Genomic DNA, 18,202 nt, shown 5'->3' with positions numbered 1-18,202 from the left:
CTAAACTAGCTGACACCTCTATGAATAAACTTAGTCTTAAACATATTGTTTGGGTCAGATACACTGTCATTTTGGCCTTGGCTATGCTAATTAGACTATGAGTCAAGGTTGATATTTAGAATTAAATCTGGTAAAATTGATTTATTGGACAATATTTAGTTGTAGCATATCTGCTAGAGTATGATGTATGGGCTTCATTTGGAAGCCCATAGGTTGGAGTTGGGCTTAGATGCTGAATTGTGCCCTAGTTTGATCACTTGGTTTGAAAAAGTTGACTTAGACAAGATACCAGAGGCCTAGGTTCAAATCCCTCTAGCGTTGAGTTATCAGACTTATCAAAAACAGCCTTATTGATTGAAATTAAAAAAATGAGACTCGATCTTGGATAAAGGGGAATAGAGGAACAAAGTTCATTTAACCGAGCCCCCAAAAATTTAAAATAAGGCTTTGTTGTTGTTTTCGTTGAAGTCCTAGCCTTCTTATGTGAGGCTTGCATTCAACTCAATATATACTATAAGAATAGGATTGTAATATTACAACCCAATATATTTATATACAATCTAATAACTTATTTGACTTGTTTTACTCTTACTTTTCATACTATGGTTCGAAATCTTAAATAAGTAATTTAAATTATAAAAGTATCTTTGGATAAATCATTAATGAATTTGAAATACTTCATCTACAATATTATAAAATATAAATTATTTTTATCTTTTAAATTCTCTTTAATAAATAAGAAAATGTATAATTACAAGAACCCATAAATTTGAGTAACCTCTATCCTCCCAACATGCACTTGTCCACTGCTTGGCAGAAGATAAAAAGTGATTAATTGTAATAAATGGATCGGATCAAGCTTATATGAAAAAATGAGACTTGATTTTGGACCAGATCATGGGCCTCTTTAGCCAGATTAAGAGGCCCATGATCTAGTTCAAATGTCTAACCATGGGCCGACCTGGAACCCATATAAAAGATAGGCCTACTTGATCCTAATATGCAACTCACGGACACATTCTCTCCCACTGTTCCACAAATGAATGGCGGAGTCGGGCTGCGAACTTGGGGGCTAAGGTTAGCATCGACGACGGACTACAAACCTCTCTTCTTACGTTATACATTTAAGCTGAACCCCCGGCGTACGTTAGCGACAACTTGTTCGACTTCTCCCACAAAGAAGACGAAGAAGGAGAAGGTCATTGTAATCTCCGGTCCGACCGGTTCTGGCAAAAGTAGGCTTGCTCTGGAGTTAGCAAAGAGACTTAATGGAGAAATTATCAGCGCAGACTCAGTACAGGTCAGCACAACCTTTTAATTATGATGTGTGGTTTTGATTTAGTTTGATCAATTACAGTGTGATTGGTGTTTCAGGTTTATCGAGGACTTGATATTGGATCTGCTAAGCCTTCTCCAATTGATAGAAAGGTAGTTTAGTTAGTTTTTTTTTTCTTCTAATTTTATTTGAAACAAGGAAGTTAGTTCGAGTAGAAGTGAAGCCAAGAAAACAAAAAAATATTGACGAATTTAGATCTTAAACGAGCTAAGATGTGAGTAGAGGCTACATAGTGTACTTTCATCAAATATTTGGTGTGTTTGCGCTTTGCACCACATAATCAAATAAAATTCTGTTATTTGGATCATATTTGAATTTTTCCGATTGAATACAATTATGGGTCTGTTTGGATCGCATGAAAATTGTGTGCATATTAGTAGATGAATAAAAATATCTTAAATATAATATTTGTAGTTGGGAGCCTATTATTTGCATTTTCGAGTGCGCCCATGTGTGTAAGCTGGGATTGAACCCATGGTGACCTCATGGCTGCAATTTAGTAGTTGGGATGTGTGTGTGTGTGTGTGTCAATTGAGTTTGTTGATCAATTGAGGTATGAACATTGGTTGGTACGGTGATATTATTTCATGATATGGTAGCCTTGGATCTCTTTTATATAAGAAATCTTAACCCGCGAGTGAAGGTGTTAGCTTGCTAAGTTGGTTAAAGTCGTGAGTCGATACCACAAACTAGGCTCAAAACCCACCTTCACCTACTGAATACTGAGTTCTAACCTTCTTATATATATATATATATATATAAAAGAAACCTGTGAGTTAGGTAGTAAAGGGATGGTTAATATCTTTACCGTGTAGAGGCGGAGCTTCTCGAGTTAGAGAGTCTGATTAATCCATTTTTGAATATTTTTGTTTCCCTGTTTGCAGTCTATCCTTCCTTGTCACCTTGGATGGAATAGTGGGATGCCACATTGCCACCCTGCTTAGTTCTGCCTCTCTTTACCCCATAACCTTATATTTATCCATGTGTAAATTATATCTCTAGCAATAACCTCCCTGAGGTGCTAGAGAATTTTTGTTTACGGTTATGCACTGAGAATTGAACTGGACTATTTTGGAGAAGTCCCAAAGGAGGTTGGTTGAAGAGTCTATCAGATTGTCAGTCGTCATCATGTTTAATAATAAAATCAAATACATTTTCAACCCTGTTGATCACAATCACGCATGTTTATGGTTTTTTCCTCAATCGGTAAAAAAAGCTAACATGTCTAGATTTTGAAGTTCACCATAATTTAGCAAAGCCATTTGGTGTTCAACTATAATATATTTTGTTTGGTAAGTGCACATTTTTTATTCTATTTATATTTTTGCAGGAAGTGCCACACCATTTGATTGACATATTGCACCCCTCCAAAGGTATTATTCAACTAAAAATTATTGAATGTATCAGTCAAAGTTTGTTAGCTATATGGAATTTGTGCTAAATGATATATTTTCTTTAAGAAATTAGTATTTCCTCAATATTTGGAAAGCAACTATGTGAATATTTTTTAGAGTTTGATCTATTTGCATGCGTCCTTACGAGATTTGTTTTTAACTTGGCTGCCAGAATACTTGTAAAGCTTTAGGGGCTCTCTTACTTGTGTGTATGCATGCGTGCGTCAGTGTCCATCAAATAGTCCTTTGAGAATCCTAAAATACCAATTTTATAGTTATAATGGAATATTTTAGCTATGTTTAATTTTGTAATATTTTAGCTCATTTTTCATTAGAAGATTGAGCTCGTCGGACATCTACCGCGAGAGGTACAAAGAAATTTGCCTTTTTAGTTCCGGTTGATTTCTTAAGTTTCTTTGGTGGAGTCTCTCCTGCTAAGCAAGTGAAAGGTGCTGAGCGTTCTCTTCCGCCCTGAGTATCGGAAATAAGCAATATGATTCTTAACCGAATGTTTTACTTCTTTGGCTCACGTACAACCCTCGTGACTTTCGTAGTATCTATATCTCGTGACTCGAAATTGGATTCTTTACATTGGCCCTCATATTACATTGACCCTTCGTTCCTGGGAACAATTAGTAAAATATGTAAATGGCAATACCAAAGACCTGGTTTCAAGACTTGCCTTCACTTCCTTGCTTATTAAAAAAAAAGTGTTTAGTGGTGATTGTGCAATTATGTTTTATTAATTATGGATTGATCATTCTTTCTCAAGCATTGTGAGTTTTGATTTTTTTTTTTCTCTACCGATGCAGAAAGTAATGTTTCTTTAACTTATAGATTATTCTGTTGGGCAATTCTTCGAGGATGCTAGGCAAGCTACAAGTAATATACTTGAAAATGGCCATGTACCAATAGTTGCTGGTGGGACTGGATTGTACTTGCGATGGTATTTTTTTACATGTCTTTATCTATATATGAAGCACATTTTTAACATTTGGTACCTGAAGATAAACATTATTGTTATTATTATTATTATTATTTTTTGAAGTATAAAATTTAATAAAGCTAAGAGAGGAGCACAATCAACCAAGACGTCAAGGTGAACTCCCAAGGAAATGCAAAAGAAAATAAAAACACCAATCCATCTCTTTTACCATAATGATATGGTGCATTTAGAAACAAAATCCTCAAAAAATGGCCCCCTAAATTCCTTGAATAATTTTGACCATTTATATAAGAGGGCTTTAATATGTAAAATGATTTACTACCTCTATGCCTTCAAAATCCCTCTTATTCCTTTCCTTTTGAAGGCCCCAAATGACTGCAAAAGGAATTATCATCCAGTTTACGACTCCCTTTGGAAGGAAACATGTTGGTATAACAATTCAGGACCTCTAAACTAGACCTAAGAAGAATCGAACAAATTGTTAATATAGAGAAAAAAAAAAAAGGGAACCCCAGAAAACTCTTAAGTGATAATGAATCATGCGATGATTAACCATTTGTCCACTAACCTTGTGCATAGAGGTCCTATGGTTAGTTAGATGGCCCACAGTCAAGATTTAGTCCCAAGAAGCTGTCCAGGTGAAGAAAGTCACTTTAGATGGAATCTTAAACCCCATGGAAAGATGTTAGAAAGACAAAATTGGGGGTGGGAGGCAGTCCAGGATAAAAGAAGTGTATTATAAACACTGAAAAAACAATCTCAGCTTCCAAGTGAAACATTATCATCACCTGGGGGGAGAAAATGATACACTTATTCGATTAAAAAATGTTGCAACGAGATAAAATTTTCAATTACTCTAATTCCTTTTGAAGCCAAAATATCATGTTATATTCTCCCGATCCTGGATCACAAAATCTTGCACCAAATGGGTTTTTCTTGTCTGATATGGAAACTAAATTGTTCTTTATTGCATTAAATATATACATATTGCATTTTTCCTGAAACTTTTGAGTGCTTTTACACTACATTGGATTCTTCATATCCAGCAAGTTCATAGAAGACTTAACTAATGGCTGCATAATGACGATGTTATATTTTTTTAAACTGAAAGGTATATATATGGAAAGCCAGAAGTTCCAAAAGCTTCTCCAGAGATTGCTTCCGAAGTGTTCTCAGAGCTCATAGAGTTACAGAGGAATGGGGACTGGGATGCAGGTGTGCAGTTGGTGGTGAAAGCAGGTGATCCAAGGGCTCAATATTTGCCTTCCAATGATTGGTATCGTCTAAGGCGTAGCCTTGAGATTATCAAGGTTAGTCCTCGTTATTTCTAGTCATGAACCTTGTATATTGGAATAATTTTTACTGTATTATGGAATTTATCAGTCAATATTTTTTATTTAATGAGGAATGTGGTTTTATCTAGTGTGCATATTTCTTGACAGGGTTTGGATTTTTGAATTTCATACTTATATTCTTTAATTGGAATGTGAAAGAATTCAAGTTAACATTCTCTTTAAATGGGTAAATCATTTAAATACTTTTACATCTTTAACATATCTTTCTGCGCCTCTAATGAAGTTTTGTTCGACATGTCAGTCTAGTGGATCACCTCCATCTGCATTCCAAGTACCATATGATTCTTTTAGGGATCAGATTGATTCAAGACTATCAGACAGCTCTCACAATGTCACCTTTTCTGGTGATGGACGCAAAGAAAACCTTTCGAAGGACTTGGACTATGACTTCATTTGCTTTTTCCTTTCCAATCAAAGATTGGATCTTTATAGACTGATTGATATGCGGTGCGAAGATATGCTTTCAGGTATCATGTTCCATTCCACTGAAAGATGTTAGTATTACTCAACATGCATACATGCCTTGGAGATCTAAGTCACTAATGCTTTCATTGCTTTACAAATTACAAATATCTGTGACCAATGTAGCTGATTGCTTGATTATTTTACTTGCTTTTAATTCATAAAGTTGTCAGATCATTTCTGAATCATAATACATGAAGAAATGATCCACATGGTACTTGTAAAAGTTGGGGACAAAATTGAGCTAGGGTTAAGGCTGTTTCTAATTTTTGAAAATAAAGTAAAAATAAACTGAGAGAGAACAAATCCCATATTGAAGTACAATAATATATTAGCAAACCCCATATGGATATCATCTGTAATAGTACTCATTTTCTAATTTTTGAAAATAAAGTAAAAAATAAATTGAGGGAGGGTGGTATTATTTGGATTTAAAAAAAAATATTAATCAAGATTTTTCATTTTAATTGTGAAGTTCGTGTAAAATGAAGAGTTGCAATTTAATGAAAATGTTGCAATTAAATTGTGGAAGGAAAAAATCATGATTTTTTCAATGAATCACCACATTTTGGTGACTATGCTCCCTACCACACATATGCAAATCATGTTCTCAAATTAGGGACATTTGAGCTTATCCTCAATAACTTCCTGCAACACAAAATTTCCCCTCTTATCCTTTAGTTGATTCACGGTGGACATCAAATGCATTTACACTTTTGGTGCTCTCAAACTCTTTGGGAATGCTCTATTGTAGATCAACTATCAGGTGCTCATCATGATCAAATGGTCAGGATTGTGCCTTGCAGTAATGTCAATAACTAGGCTTGGGTGACTGGTTTAGTCTGAATCAGCTCGTAATTGATGACCTTGCCCATGGCTTTTTTTATGGGGTTGCATGCTTCGTGGTATGCACATTGATGGGCACAAGGATGACTCTGGTGCTGTCAATGTTTTTGGAACACTCAGGAGTCTGGATAATATGCTGTATCTCATAAATTGACAAATAAATTCTTGATATGGGTTGCTATGCTGACATATACAGGGGTCAGAAATAATAAGGAGAAGTACCTAACTTGCTGCTGATTTGTATGTACATATACATGTTTCAATGTGTATAAACTTGTAACTCCCTCAAACTGAAAATAGTATCAGAGAAACCATGCTGAAGTAGCCAAGTAAACGAAATGGAAAGGGACCCATAGCTTGGTTGGTTTGACACATTGCAAAGCAACTTTGAGGTCATGGGTTCGGGCTTACCCATAAATAAAAGTGATGTCTTGTGGTAGATGTGGGAGATAGTCCTAGAGTGATATTGATAATGAAAAATTGGGACTCATCCCTCTATATGATTGGTCATTTGTAGAAAGCCTAAGTTTGGCTCCATATAGCACCTTGTAAGTGCATCATGATCTGATATAAACTCATACATGTTTTTATTGGATGATCCAATGGAAAAACAGTTTGATAGATATCATACTGATCAATTTTATTCCTTGATTATGGTTATCAATCATTTTAAATTATAGTATTTGAATTTTGTGTAATAAATTTTGGTAAAAGTGGTTTTTAAATGTAGGACATGAAGGACTTCTATCCGAGGCTACACGACTTCTTGATATGGGTCTTCTTCCAAATTCGAATTCTGCAACTCGAGCAATCGGCTATAGACAAGTATGTCCTATAAACTTTAGTTTACTCTTCTAATTCCTATTTCTTTGTTGTGCAATCTGCATTTGAACTTTTGCATATACAAGGAAACACAGGTGCGTCTTGTCCCTGTATTAATTGTGTATCATTTTAGTTATACTAAAATCAGAAGTTCATTTTTGTATAAAATCTGGAAAGAAATGGATGAGAAGTAAAAGAAGACATTTCCATATACCATAACGCCATCCAATAACTTAATACATGTAAGTAGATTTATAGATGGAGAGAATGTTGAACAACCACTGTTCTATTTGAAATTTTATTTTTGCCTGGCAAACGAGATTAGTGGTCTGTAATTAGTAGATGAATGCGGGTTTGAACCCTGGTTGTGGTATCAACACTCACACTTTTACCTTTGTTCTATTTAATAACTTATAAAGGAGCATATGTAGGATGGAACATACCAAGCAACTTTTAGAAATTATTCTTTTTATAAGACATCATTAAATACAAAAGGTTGCACAGCCATGAGTTGGGCTGTGTTAGGACATGTTGATGTGGCAAAAAGCCCACTGGGTTTTAATTAGTTCAAGGTGTGTACTATTTGAATTGTATGTCTTAGATATTGGTGGAAGTGGTTTTTTCTTATAGAAGTGTGGAAAATATTTCCATGTCCACGTGGCTTCTTATTTATGGATCTTCCAATCTTGAAGTCTGCAATTCCAGTAATCGAAGTATATCTCATAAACTGTTACTTATATTTATAATTTCTTCCTTGTATTATCTGCATTTGATCCTCTGTGATAAGATGGTGTTGGCACTCAAGATATGCATAAGGAGTTTGACACGATGTCCCAGAAGCCTGAAACACAGCACAAGTTTACACCTTTATTAGTAGTTTGTATATTTTGGTTAAATATATTTTTTTAACGAAAAGACCGTTTCTAAATAAAATAAGGAAAGAAATGTATGAAAAATCAAAGAGGACATTTCTATATATTGCAAAGCCATTCTATAAATTATGTCTAGCTTTGTAAGGGGGAAGAGTATCAAACAACTATAGGCATATGGTGGATGAAACACACCTGTCCACTTTTCTTTATTTTCCTCAAATTGAAGCTATTCCAAATTCCCTTGCAGACACTCATTTTTTATGGTCTTTCCTAGTCTTAACACACACAAACCTCAACATTATCACCATTATTTTTCCTCTAATTGAAACTAATCCTAATTCCCTCGCATACACTCATTTTTTGTTAGTCTTTCCTTGTCTCAACACTCGTGCATCTCAACATTATCAGCTTTATTACGCCCATTATATGAGCATGTTTGTTAATGGTCCAACATTCAGCTCTATAGCATGGTTTATTTAGTTTGACAGGGACACTCCTCTACTTGATCCATCTGTTACATCCTTACCAATTTCTTCATATTGATGGGTTTTATTGTCCATTAATCTTAACTAGTTTCTCATTCCTAAAAGTGCCCTGATTAAAGTTGATTGCGTATATTCTTGTCTTTCCGGTACTTTTCTTAAAATTCTTAGTTTCTAAGTTATGATTAGTTCACGATCATTTTGAAGACTTCCCTTGTACCCTGTCTGATTTGTCAACCAATTTTGGATTGATTGACTGCACGGGTCTATTCTTTAGATGAGAATAATTTATTCTAACCTATAATTCTCGTTTTGAGTTTTCTTCTTTGGTTTGTCGACCACCACTACATCATCAAAAAATAATACACACTGGTACACCGAGGACAATAGATCCATTGGGCAGGGAAAAGTGCCTCGTCTCACTACAAATATTTTATGACTAGTCCATAAATTTCATAAAATAGTTGAGTGGGCTAGTAATGCATTCCATTCTAGAAAAAGACTCTTGTGGGCTATGCTTCCCTCGGCTATTGCTTGGGGGATTTGGAACGAGAAAAATAACATGGTGTCCAATAGTAAGAGTAGAAGCTCTCATGCAGGTTTCTTGGAGATCTTGGGCTCTTTGTACCTGTGGTCAAAACAGTACATAGAGTTTGTGGGAGTTACCTTAGATGACTTTGTTTTTAGATGGAACTCTCTTTGTAATCATTGATGTTTTTATTTTTGCTTTATCGCTCTTTGTGAGGCTTCCTCGGCCTCCTTGTATTTTGTTGTTTCCTTTTATCAATATATTATACTTTTCAAAAATATATATTTTTTCATAAAATAGTTTTGACGTTGCCAACTTAGTAAAGCTTTGATAGGTCACAGACACCACCATTGATGTGCGTTCCTTGTTGTGTGGAAGGACACATTTTGAGTACACCTATATAGTCATCTCTTACTAGTAAGTGACACATTCATTCCTCATTGATGTGCGTTCCTTGTTGTGTGGAAGGACACATTTTGAGTACACCCATATAGTCATCTCTAACTAGTAAGTGACACATTCATTCCTTGTACACGATTTATTCTATTAATGTTTCTGTATGTTGGGGTTGGTTTAGTTCGATTTAGTTTCCTATTTGCTTTTGCATATTTGGATCCTAATTGGCTAGTTCTATTTTACTTTACAAGTTAAAAAGATTAATGCTAGGGGTTTATTTTGATGTATATGATTTATTACTTCAGGCTATGGAGTATCTACTAAACTGTCGACAACAAGGGGGTAGCAGCTCTCCTGGTGAATTTTTTTCTTTTTTATCAGAATTTCAAAAAGCATCTAGGTATTTCTTCTTCTTCTTTAAGAGTATAGCATTTAATATTAATCTATTCCTTTTATTGTTGAAGGGAGTACACCTAGATGATTTGTTCTTGTTTCATTCATACAATTTCTAGTTTTAGTCCACACGAGATATTGAATTATTGTTTTGGTTGGAGGATTTATCAAACATTAATATAAAGAAATGCTAACAATATGCTTATAAAAGATGTTGAAGACAATAGGGGAACATATTGGAAGCAATGTGGAAGGCAATAAGGAAATGGTGTGGTATAGATTGATGAAACTTTCAAATACAAGTGTTGTTGGAAGTTGAAATAATCGGCAAATGCTAGAAAATCAAGGAATGGGCATGATTCAATTGATGCACTGCTCTCGTTTCTGGGATTCATGCGCTCTCATTTCTTGCATATATTGATGGAATATGCGAATGTATGTCTATGTTTTTTTTTCTTTCTTAAATGAATGTTGTATTTGTTTGGGTAAATTTGAAATCCAATCCGATGTAGTCTGTATTTTTCAAAAGTACCCAACTCAATCACTTGGATGTGTTTATGTGCGGATCAGTATTCGTCACAGTTTCTATGGACCGCATCTACCCATTAGTTTTCTCACTTTTCTGTATGCCTCTATGTTGAACTTAAGAAATTTTATTTTGCATGCCGTGCTTACATGCTCTTCGAACTTCATAAAGCTTATCCTACTATTCTCCATGATATGAGTACCTGCATTTTTGTGGAGTTAATTCTTTCTTGAACTTTTTATATAGAAACTTCGCTAAAAGGCAAATGACGTGGTTCCGTAATGAGCTTATTTATCACTGGCTTGATGCTTCACAACCCTTGGTAAGTCAACCTTTGTATTCCTTTGTTTGGTAGTCGATTCTTTGAACGGATTCTCTTACTTTTAAGTACCATGAACACATTGATTCTTAAACAATGGAAAAAAAAAGGTCATAACATGCTCTTTCCTGTTAAGGAGGGTGGGAGAAGGGGTGGGGAGGCGGTTTCTTTCTCATGAAGGGTTCACATGGAAAATTCAGTCTATTTTATTTGATAGATGATCTGCCCAGATTGGCTATGTTGAATGTGCCTTCTTGAACTTACCCACACACCATTGTATTGCTCTAGTCCCCCAACAAAATTCTTTTTTTCTTTTCTCATCTAGAGCCATATCTTCTGCTAAGTTCATTTCAATTATTTTTGTAGTCTCTTTCCACGCCCTTTTCGGTCTTCCTCACACCAAAATACTCACTAATGCCATCATTTATTTTCATTCTACTTGTCCAAACCATCTCGATCTTCTTTCCTTGATTCTTTTCATGATGCAGTGCTAGGTCTCTTAAAATGCCTCCAATCACCTAAAATGTAAGAACATATCTTTGTCAAGTTAGGTCTGAAACAAATTCTAATATTAGAGTTGTTCTGTTGTGGGGTCTTTTCTATTTTTCTTTTTCCAATAAATTTGGTATAGTTTTAGTTTCTTTTATGTAGTTTCTTATATTTATGGATTGAATGAAGTAAATTCAAATAGAATCTGTGACCAATACATTTTTTTGCAGGATAAGGTGCTCGACTTCATTTATGATGCATACCATGACCAAACAGGAAGCTTGGTGGTGCCAGAATCACTTAAAATGAAGAAAGATTTGTCGAGTCGGAGGGAAATATCTGAATTGAAGGTTTATCGTACCAAAAATAGGTAAAATCTGACATCACTAGTACCATGTAGTTCCATTATTTAAGACGAAGGGCTTAATAAGTTCTTGGCATTTGCAGACATTTTATCAGACGTGAAGATTGTTCGGAAATTTTGGATTGGATAAGAACCCAAAGGCAATATAGTGCTGCTCATTAACTTCAGTTGGTCTTGACTACCCCATTTAATGACAAGAGTCGAATCGAAAACATTTGCTGAACCAACTTCGAACACCTTAAAGATGTGAACTTCGGGTTATCATTCAGCAGGTTTCAACTATTGAAATATAAACAAAACAGTTCGAGTCTGAATTTCTGCGGAAAATGGGACGACAGATGTGATTGATGGTTAGGTCAAAGTGTAGTTTAATGCAAGTAACAAGGGGCTTTCTTATTAGGGCTTTGGGGCCTGGATGAGATTTTTTTAATTATTAAATGTATAATTCCATATTCATCTTCAACAGTGTTTATATATAATTTTCTGAAGGAGGTTATCATCTATTTAAACTATATATGTTTCAGTTTCATGGAGTCCCAGAACTCCAAGAATGACCAACTTTGATTTGATGAGAATGACTAACTGGGTTTGATGGAGATCGTCAAACATTCGGATGAGATGGGAGAGGAAAGCATAGGTTTCCTAAGGATTCTTTTTTTTTTTTTTTTTTTTCCTGGAATTTGTAGCAATATGGTATGCCTCAAATGCCATTGGAAGCAGGTATTTTCCAATCTTTATTCACTTTATTCCAATTAACTTTTTTTTTTTGATAAATATAAATTATATAAATTGAAAGGCAAACGGAAGGCTGAGGTAGTCCCCAAACAACAAGACAAGAAAACAACAAGAAAAGAGAAAGAAAGCAAAAGAACACGTCCTACTTGGGACTACAAACCACACATGTTATCCCAATTAAAAACAAAGTCTTGGAAACACACTCCCTCAAATTCTCTATTCAGTTTAGACCAAAGGAAGAGCAAACCCAAGATCTCCAAAATCACAATGTGAGACGAGCTCTCCTTGCTATGAAAAATCTTGTTATTGCGTTCTCTCCAAAGACCCCAAGCAATTGCGAACGGCAGGATAGCCCATAGAAGCTTCTTTCTAGAATCAAATATATTTAAACTCCAACCCTCTAGAAGCGCCAAAAAAGATGAAGGAAGTACCCAATCCACCTGGAAACGGGATAAGAAAAACATCCAAATATCTCGAGTAAAAGGACAATGGACAAGAATGTGGTTAATAGACTCCCCATCCCTAGAACAAAGAAAGCAAAAATTTGGAGTAATCCACCCTCGATAGATCAAATTATCCAAGGTGAGAATTCTTCCTAATGAGACCAACCATAGAAAGAAAGACACCTTTGAGGGGACATGAACGGACCAAACAATGGATGGGGGGAAAGAAATCTCACCCTCCGGCACCAAGCAATAATAGAATGACTTAATAGAAACTTCTTATCCTTAGCCTTGAGCCATTCCCTTCTATCTGGCTCGTTCTCTCTTAATTGAATCGAATTGAGGAGATCTAGAAGAGATGTAACATTTGTCAATTCCCAATCGTTAAAGTACCTCCTAAAACCCAGATCCCAAGAGTCCGTGTTCCCATCCCGAATCAGACATTGTCTTACTGAACTATTCTTTTTCAACGAGCAAGCGTACAAGGATGGGAATTGAGTAGACAGAGTTGAAGTTCCACACCATAAATCCTCACAAAATCTGACCTTATCCCCCGTCCCAACTTTGTATCTGATTCCCCTTTCAAACCTCTCGGCAACCTTCATAATACCTCTCCACACACTACAACCATAAGTCCCTGTGGGCTCTCCACTATACCACCCAAATCTCTTCTCTCCATATTTTGCCTTAATCACTTTCCTCCACAAGTTATCTCTTTCTTCGCCAAATCTCCATAGCCACTTGCCCAGGAGAGCTTTATTAGTTAGTCTTAGCCCCCGAATTCCCAGACCTCCATTCTTCTTCGGAGTGCAAACTATCTTCCAATTCACCAAATGATACTTTTTACCACCGTTATTGTCATTCCACAGAAAATTCTTCATAAGTCTTTCAATCCTAACCTCCACTGATTGTGGCATCGAAAACATGGATAAAAAATAAATCGGAATACTCGTTAAAGTACTCTTAATCAACGTTACCTTACCCCCTTTTGAGAGGTATTTGGCCTTCCAGGTACTCAATTTCATTTCCATTTTCTCGATAACTCCCTCCCATATGTTTTTACTGCAATACGGAGCCCCGAGAGGTAAGCCTAAATAGGACGATGGAAGCATATCACTCCTGCACCCCAAAGTAGTAGCTAAAACCTGAAGACCCTGCACCTCACCAACACCAAACAACTTGCTTTTCTGCAGATTGACGTGTAAACCTGAAATTGCTTCAAAGCAACATAATAAAATCCGAAGCACTCTCACTTGTTCTCTAGAGGGATCTAAGAATACTAAGGTATCGTCTGCGAATTGCAAATGTGATATCAACGGGCCCTCACTAGACACACTAAAACCGGACAACCTCCCTAACTCCACCCCCCTCCTAAACAGTTTTCCCAATGCTTCTGTCACAATCAGAAATAAAAATGGGGATAATGGATCTCCCTGTCTTAACCCCCTGGAGCTTCGAAAGTACCCTGCCGGACTACCATTGACTAAAATAGAAAAGGACACTGACGTAACACACTAGGTAGTGGAAGGGCATGTGTAGTTTTCTGGAAATTATTTTTGGTCTCAAGGAAAGTATTTAGTTACAAATACTTAAATTATAGGAACGTGATTGCTTTATATTAAAAATATCAAAATCGGTTGACCTGGTCTCTGTTTTCATAAACTCAGCTGGTATTTTAGAAAAAATATCGTCGGACGAGTCAATAAGATGGACGATTCATAATGACATTTTGCTTAGTTGCATCAATGATCAAGATGACTCCCCAAATCATCTGAGTCTCCAATTAGTCTACAAACCATTGAAAAGTAGACCAGGGATGATTCTGATGTTTTATACATTTTACCATTGGTTCGATCAACCCCTAATCACAACTCATGCACCAATTGTTCAATATTTATTGGTTCTAACCTCTATTTAATTTCATCCATTGCAAGGGTTGGAATTCATATAATATAGTAAATGTTGGGATTTAGAAATGATGTATGGTTGTCTTTGTTTTTTTTTCAAGAAACTCATGATCTCAAGGCCTTAATTGTGGAATTTAAGCAAAAACAATAATTATACAAAACAGAACAATAGACCACAGAAGTACATTCTGCGCTTATTCTCCCTTTTATCACAGTTGATTACATAAGATCAAAGAGCAAATACTGAATACCAAATTCCCATAAAGATATTAAGCAAGCCAATACCATAAACCTAAGAGTCCCAAATAGGACCAAAAGCAGCTATCCCAGAGGCCTTACATGCATCCACAACATCTCTACTCCCTTCAGGATTACTTGTAACAATCACCACCTGAGCATTCCATCTCTTGGCAGCATCGACACTCATCGCCGACACATCAGGCCGACCAGAAATAGCCGTGTCATGAACAATCACCTTCTCTTTCGGAAACCCACTCACCATCTCCTTAATCTCCGTCCCAAAATTCTGCTCCACTCCCTTCGCCACCCACACCAAGCACACATCTGCCGAGCATGGCTGAAGAAGGAACGACAAGAACACACAGATACCTGACCCTGTTGCAACAAGTACCACTCTCTCATACATATTCACTAGGTAAGGTAACCCGGCAAAGTGCACCTGTCGAACCCATAGGTGGCTCGGTGGGTTTGAAACCAAGGACTTAGTGAAGTCTCCGACCGCACCAGCTAGCATCATGTGTTCTTTCTTTCCATCTGATATGATTCCAAAAGCGTGCCACTCCGATAAGGGTGATGGACTAATCCTCCCTAGTATGCCCGGTTGCGCTCCTCCCTCGAACTTGATAATTGAAGCGTGACCGGATGGAGCGGATACCTTTACGGGTACCCGTCTCACAGTGACCCATGGAAGAATTATCACAATTGTGATGGCTAAAGTGAACCAGAACTCTTGTTGTTTAACAAGCTTAGACATGCTTAAGTCATAGGTTTTGGAGATAGGTTGGTAACATTTGGTGAGGATGACAAAGACCCAGACTAGAGCAAGAGCGGTCCAGCCAGCAAACCGGTGGGCTCGTTCGAAGACATTGTGATGAAGATGTCGAATGAGAGGGAATGCTGCCAAGGAAGAGATACAGATAAGGGATAATATGGTAGACGCCACGCCAATTATCTCTGGAGAAGTGTTATCTCTATCTCTAACTGAGAGAATTAAAGAGTAAACAAGCCAAGCTATGGAAGATACACCACAACCACTGTGAATCCCTCCGAGACATTGGAGGAATGAAGTGGTTGCTGTTCTAAGTCTGAGAGGAACCCAAGGTCTCCCAAGCAGCTTTACTGCAAGAAAGAAGACGACACGCAATAAGGCCTCACTTCGACAGAGAGTGAGTGCAAGTATGTTAGCTATGGAGAAGAGCGAAGCTTTTCTCTTCGCATAGGGAAAATTTCCAGTGGCAGCAAGAACCAAACCGATTATATTAAGTGTGAAGCAAACGATGAAGAGGCGTTTGTAGACTGTGAAGAGGCCTTGATCGAGAAGTATTATCGAAAGCCTCGATTCCTTTTGTTTGGGTGCATTGGGAGGTTTCTCTTGTTTGATAACAATATCAGTTACCTTCTGTTTCTCCACATCTTTCTCTTCTTCTTCTTCATCAATATCGAAGAATACGATGTCATTGGCAGTGTCATCCTCGATTTCTAGATCACAAAAGTGGCTACTGGGTCGACTCACCGATCTTCGGATTGAACCCGACGTTGGAAACACTCTGAAAGAATTCTTCTGAGTCCATGGAAGCCAATCCCATCCACTGTTTCGTACCTCTTGGGGAGGTTCGGCGACAGCGAATGGATTGACTTTGTTAGGTTTGATCTCAAAGGCAACTCCACGACAGCTCGAGAATCTAACCACCTTGTTCTCCTCCATGATTAGTTAGCTAGTGTTCTTCAAACTCTAAGAAACTTAGTGAAGAGAAATGAGGATGAAGATGGAGATGGAGAATGAAATTAGAACATGAGGGGTGGTACCTTTATATAGGTGAAGAGATACAAGTGAAAACAAACTCAAGCGTGTGTTTCACCGTCTTCCAACAATTTCCCCATGATGAGCCCCATATTAATTTAATTTAATTTCTTTATTGAAAAAATAATGAATAGTTGACATATATAATTCTGTAAGTAATTATTAATGTAGCTAGATATATGATAAGTTAATTGCCACACATATCTTAAGATGCCACATGGAATCTTGCTATGATTATGTGGACCTAGCAATGGAAAATCATACCCCATTGCCATGTTTTTAGAATCGTGATAATATGACTCGCTAGGTGGCATACTCAATCGACTCCTTGACATGACAAATTTGGGGTCTGTATGCCTTGGGAAACACGATTGCACTTTCTCACAAAAAGTGTATCCCAATGCATACAGATCTACGATTCCCAAACTTGTCCCCATCAGGGAGTCAATTGAGTATGCCACTTAGTGAGTCATATTATTAGGACTCATATTTTTATTTTGAGTCCTGATTTTCTAACTAGAAAATCTTCAATCAATCAATACTTGATTGACATGGCATGGACACAGAATCATCGATTCTTTCATTCGAGATACACAATTGCACATTCTCATAAAATCTATGCAGTTGTGTATCTCGACAAAAAGAATCTATGGTTTCGTGTCCATGGCAAGTAAAGCCGAGTGAAGACTTTCTAATTGAAAAATCATTATGATTCGTAGACTTCACCATCTCATCTCATAAAGAATGACACTTTCAAGATTCGTAAACTATAGAAATTGATCTGACAATCCAAGAACAAATAGAAATAACATATGCATGATTCATAAAATCTCTACAACAAATTAGGTAGGTTATTAAGTATAATATAGGAAATTGTGCACAATGTGAAAATTGTAAAATTTCATAACAAAATTTGATAGGTCTAGGCCTTTGAATTTTAAAAATAAAAATTCAACGGCCTAGGGCCATCGTAATTTGTGATATTCCCTAGATTTGACGGCTTAGAACCGTCGAATTTCTCCTGTCCTCCATTGATTAGACTATTTCAACCCGTTGGAAGAAAAAAAAGTTGACGCCCTAATTTGCCGAATATGAGCTTTTTTCAAGTTGTGGTGGGATCAACTTTTGCCCCACTCTTGGTGGACCTTAACATTCAAAAGCATCCTAGTTGATGAATTTTAGGGAGAATTATTAAAAAGAGTAAAGTCTTTTAATATTTATATAACATAATCTATTTTTATAAAAATTATCAAAAGCGAATTAAGATCGCTGGACAATTCAACGTTTTAGTAACTCATTGGACTATTCAACGTTTTAGTAATTCGTTGGACTGTCCAACGTTTTAATGTGCTAAAATACATTACTTTACCAAGAATGCTATTTGAATGCTTAAAACGTTGGATTGCCCAACATTTTAATAGCTTGCTTTGACATCCCAATAATTTAGCCTCCATTTAAAATGTTGGATTGTCCAGCAACTTAATTCATTTTTGGTAATTTTTTTTTAAAATAAAATCTTTGATGTAAATATTAAAATATTTAATC

At 36.4% G+C, this 18,202-nt stretch overlaps 3 protein-coding genes across 4 annotated transcripts; 1 reads left to right on the top strand and 2 right to left on the bottom strand.

The window, feature by feature from the left end:
* The first annotated feature begins 1,001 nt into the window (after positions 1 to 1,001).
* IPT9 (isopentenyltransferase 9) lies at positions 1,002 to 12,054 on the top strand. 2 transcript variants are annotated; one of them, XM_086458400.1, is made up of 11 exons: positions 1,002 to 1,300; positions 1,375 to 1,428; positions 2,667 to 2,709; positions 3,568 to 3,676; positions 4,788 to 4,986; positions 5,273 to 5,498; positions 7,070 to 7,164; positions 9,746 to 9,840; positions 10,606 to 10,681; positions 11,398 to 11,537; positions 11,615 to 12,054. In XM_086458400.1, the coding sequence occupies exons 1-11, from the start codon at positions 1,040 to 1,042 to the stop codon at positions 11,691 to 11,693; spliced, it is 1,377 nt and encodes a 458-aa protein (XP_086314526.1). In that variant the 5' UTR covers positions 1,002 to 1,039; the 3' UTR covers positions 11,694 to 12,054. The 2 variants fall into 2 exon arrangements, with proteins under 2 accessions (XP_086314526.1, XP_086314527.1); XM_086458401.1 differs by lacking the exon at positions 11,615 to 12,054 and adding an exon at positions 11,167 to 11,203 and having other exon boundaries at positions 11,398 to 11,517.
* Positions 12,055 to 12,418: 364 nt separating this feature from the next.
* Positions 12,419 to 14,189, bottom strand: LOC147392263 (uncharacterized). Its single transcript, XM_086459161.1, has 3 exons — positions 14,174 to 14,189; positions 12,946 to 14,102; positions 12,419 to 12,706 (listed from the first exon to the last, which is right to left on the bottom strand). The coding sequence occupies exons 1-3, from the start codon at positions 14,187 to 14,189 to the stop codon at positions 12,419 to 12,421; spliced, it is 1,461 nt and encodes a 486-aa protein (XP_086315287.1).
* Positions 14,190 to 14,908: 719 nt separating this feature from the next.
* On the bottom strand, positions 14,909 to 16,561 carry LOC147392262 (adenylate-forming reductase 03009-like). The gene is made up of 3 exons (XM_086459160.1): positions 15,765 to 16,561; positions 15,170 to 15,680; positions 14,909 to 15,118 (listed from the first exon to the last, which is right to left on the bottom strand). The coding sequence occupies exons 1-3, from the start codon at positions 16,559 to 16,561 to the stop codon at positions 14,909 to 14,911; spliced, it is 1,518 nt and encodes a 505-aa protein (XP_086315286.1).
* Positions 16,562 to 18,202: the final 1,641 nt, after the last annotated feature.

This window comes from Akebia trifoliata, chromosome 11 (genome assembly GCF_017979445.1).
Source record: "Akebia trifoliata isolate Shusen 1 chromosome 11, ASM1797944v1, whole genome shotgun sequence".
Taxonomy (NCBI): Eukaryota; Viridiplantae; Streptophyta; class Magnoliopsida; order Ranunculales; family Lardizabalaceae; genus Akebia; species Akebia trifoliata.
The sequence above is the reverse complement of the archived record's forward strand: the minus strand, read 5'-3'. Positions and strand labels throughout refer to the sequence as shown.

Excerpts from the sequence above, each read along its gene's own strand:
- IPT9 (XM_086458400.1), top strand. The coding sequence starts at position 1,040 with ATGAATGGCGGAGTCGGGCTGCGAACTTGGGGGCTAAGGTTAGCATCG. Across the intron at positions 2,710-3,567 it reads CATATTGCACCCCTCCAAAG|ATTATTCTGTTGGGCAATTC; the intron begins GTATTATTCAAC and ends TTTAACTTATAG. Across the intron at positions 5,499-7,069 it reads GTGCGAAGATATGCTTTCAG|GACATGAAGGACTTCTATCC; the intron begins GTATCATGTTCC and ends TTTTAAATGTAG.
- LOC147392263 (XM_086459161.1), bottom strand. Across the intron at positions 12,707-12,945 it reads TTATTGCTTGGTGCCGGAGG|GTGGATTGGGTACTTCCTTC; the intron begins GTGAGATTTCTT and ends TCCCGTTTCCAG.
- LOC147392262 (XM_086459160.1), bottom strand. The coding sequence starts at position 16,561 with ATGGAGGAGAACAAGGTGGTTAGATTCTCGAGCTGTCGTGGAGTTGCC. Across the intron at positions 15,681-15,764 it reads TTATCCCTTATCTGTATCTC|TGCTCTAGTCTGGGTCTTTG; the intron begins TTCCTTGGCAGC and ends CTGGACCGCTCT. Across the intron at positions 15,119-15,169 it reads GCTCGGCAGATGTGTGCTTG|ATGGTGAGTGGGTTTCCGAA; the intron begins GTGTGGGTGGCG and ends GAGATTAAGGAG.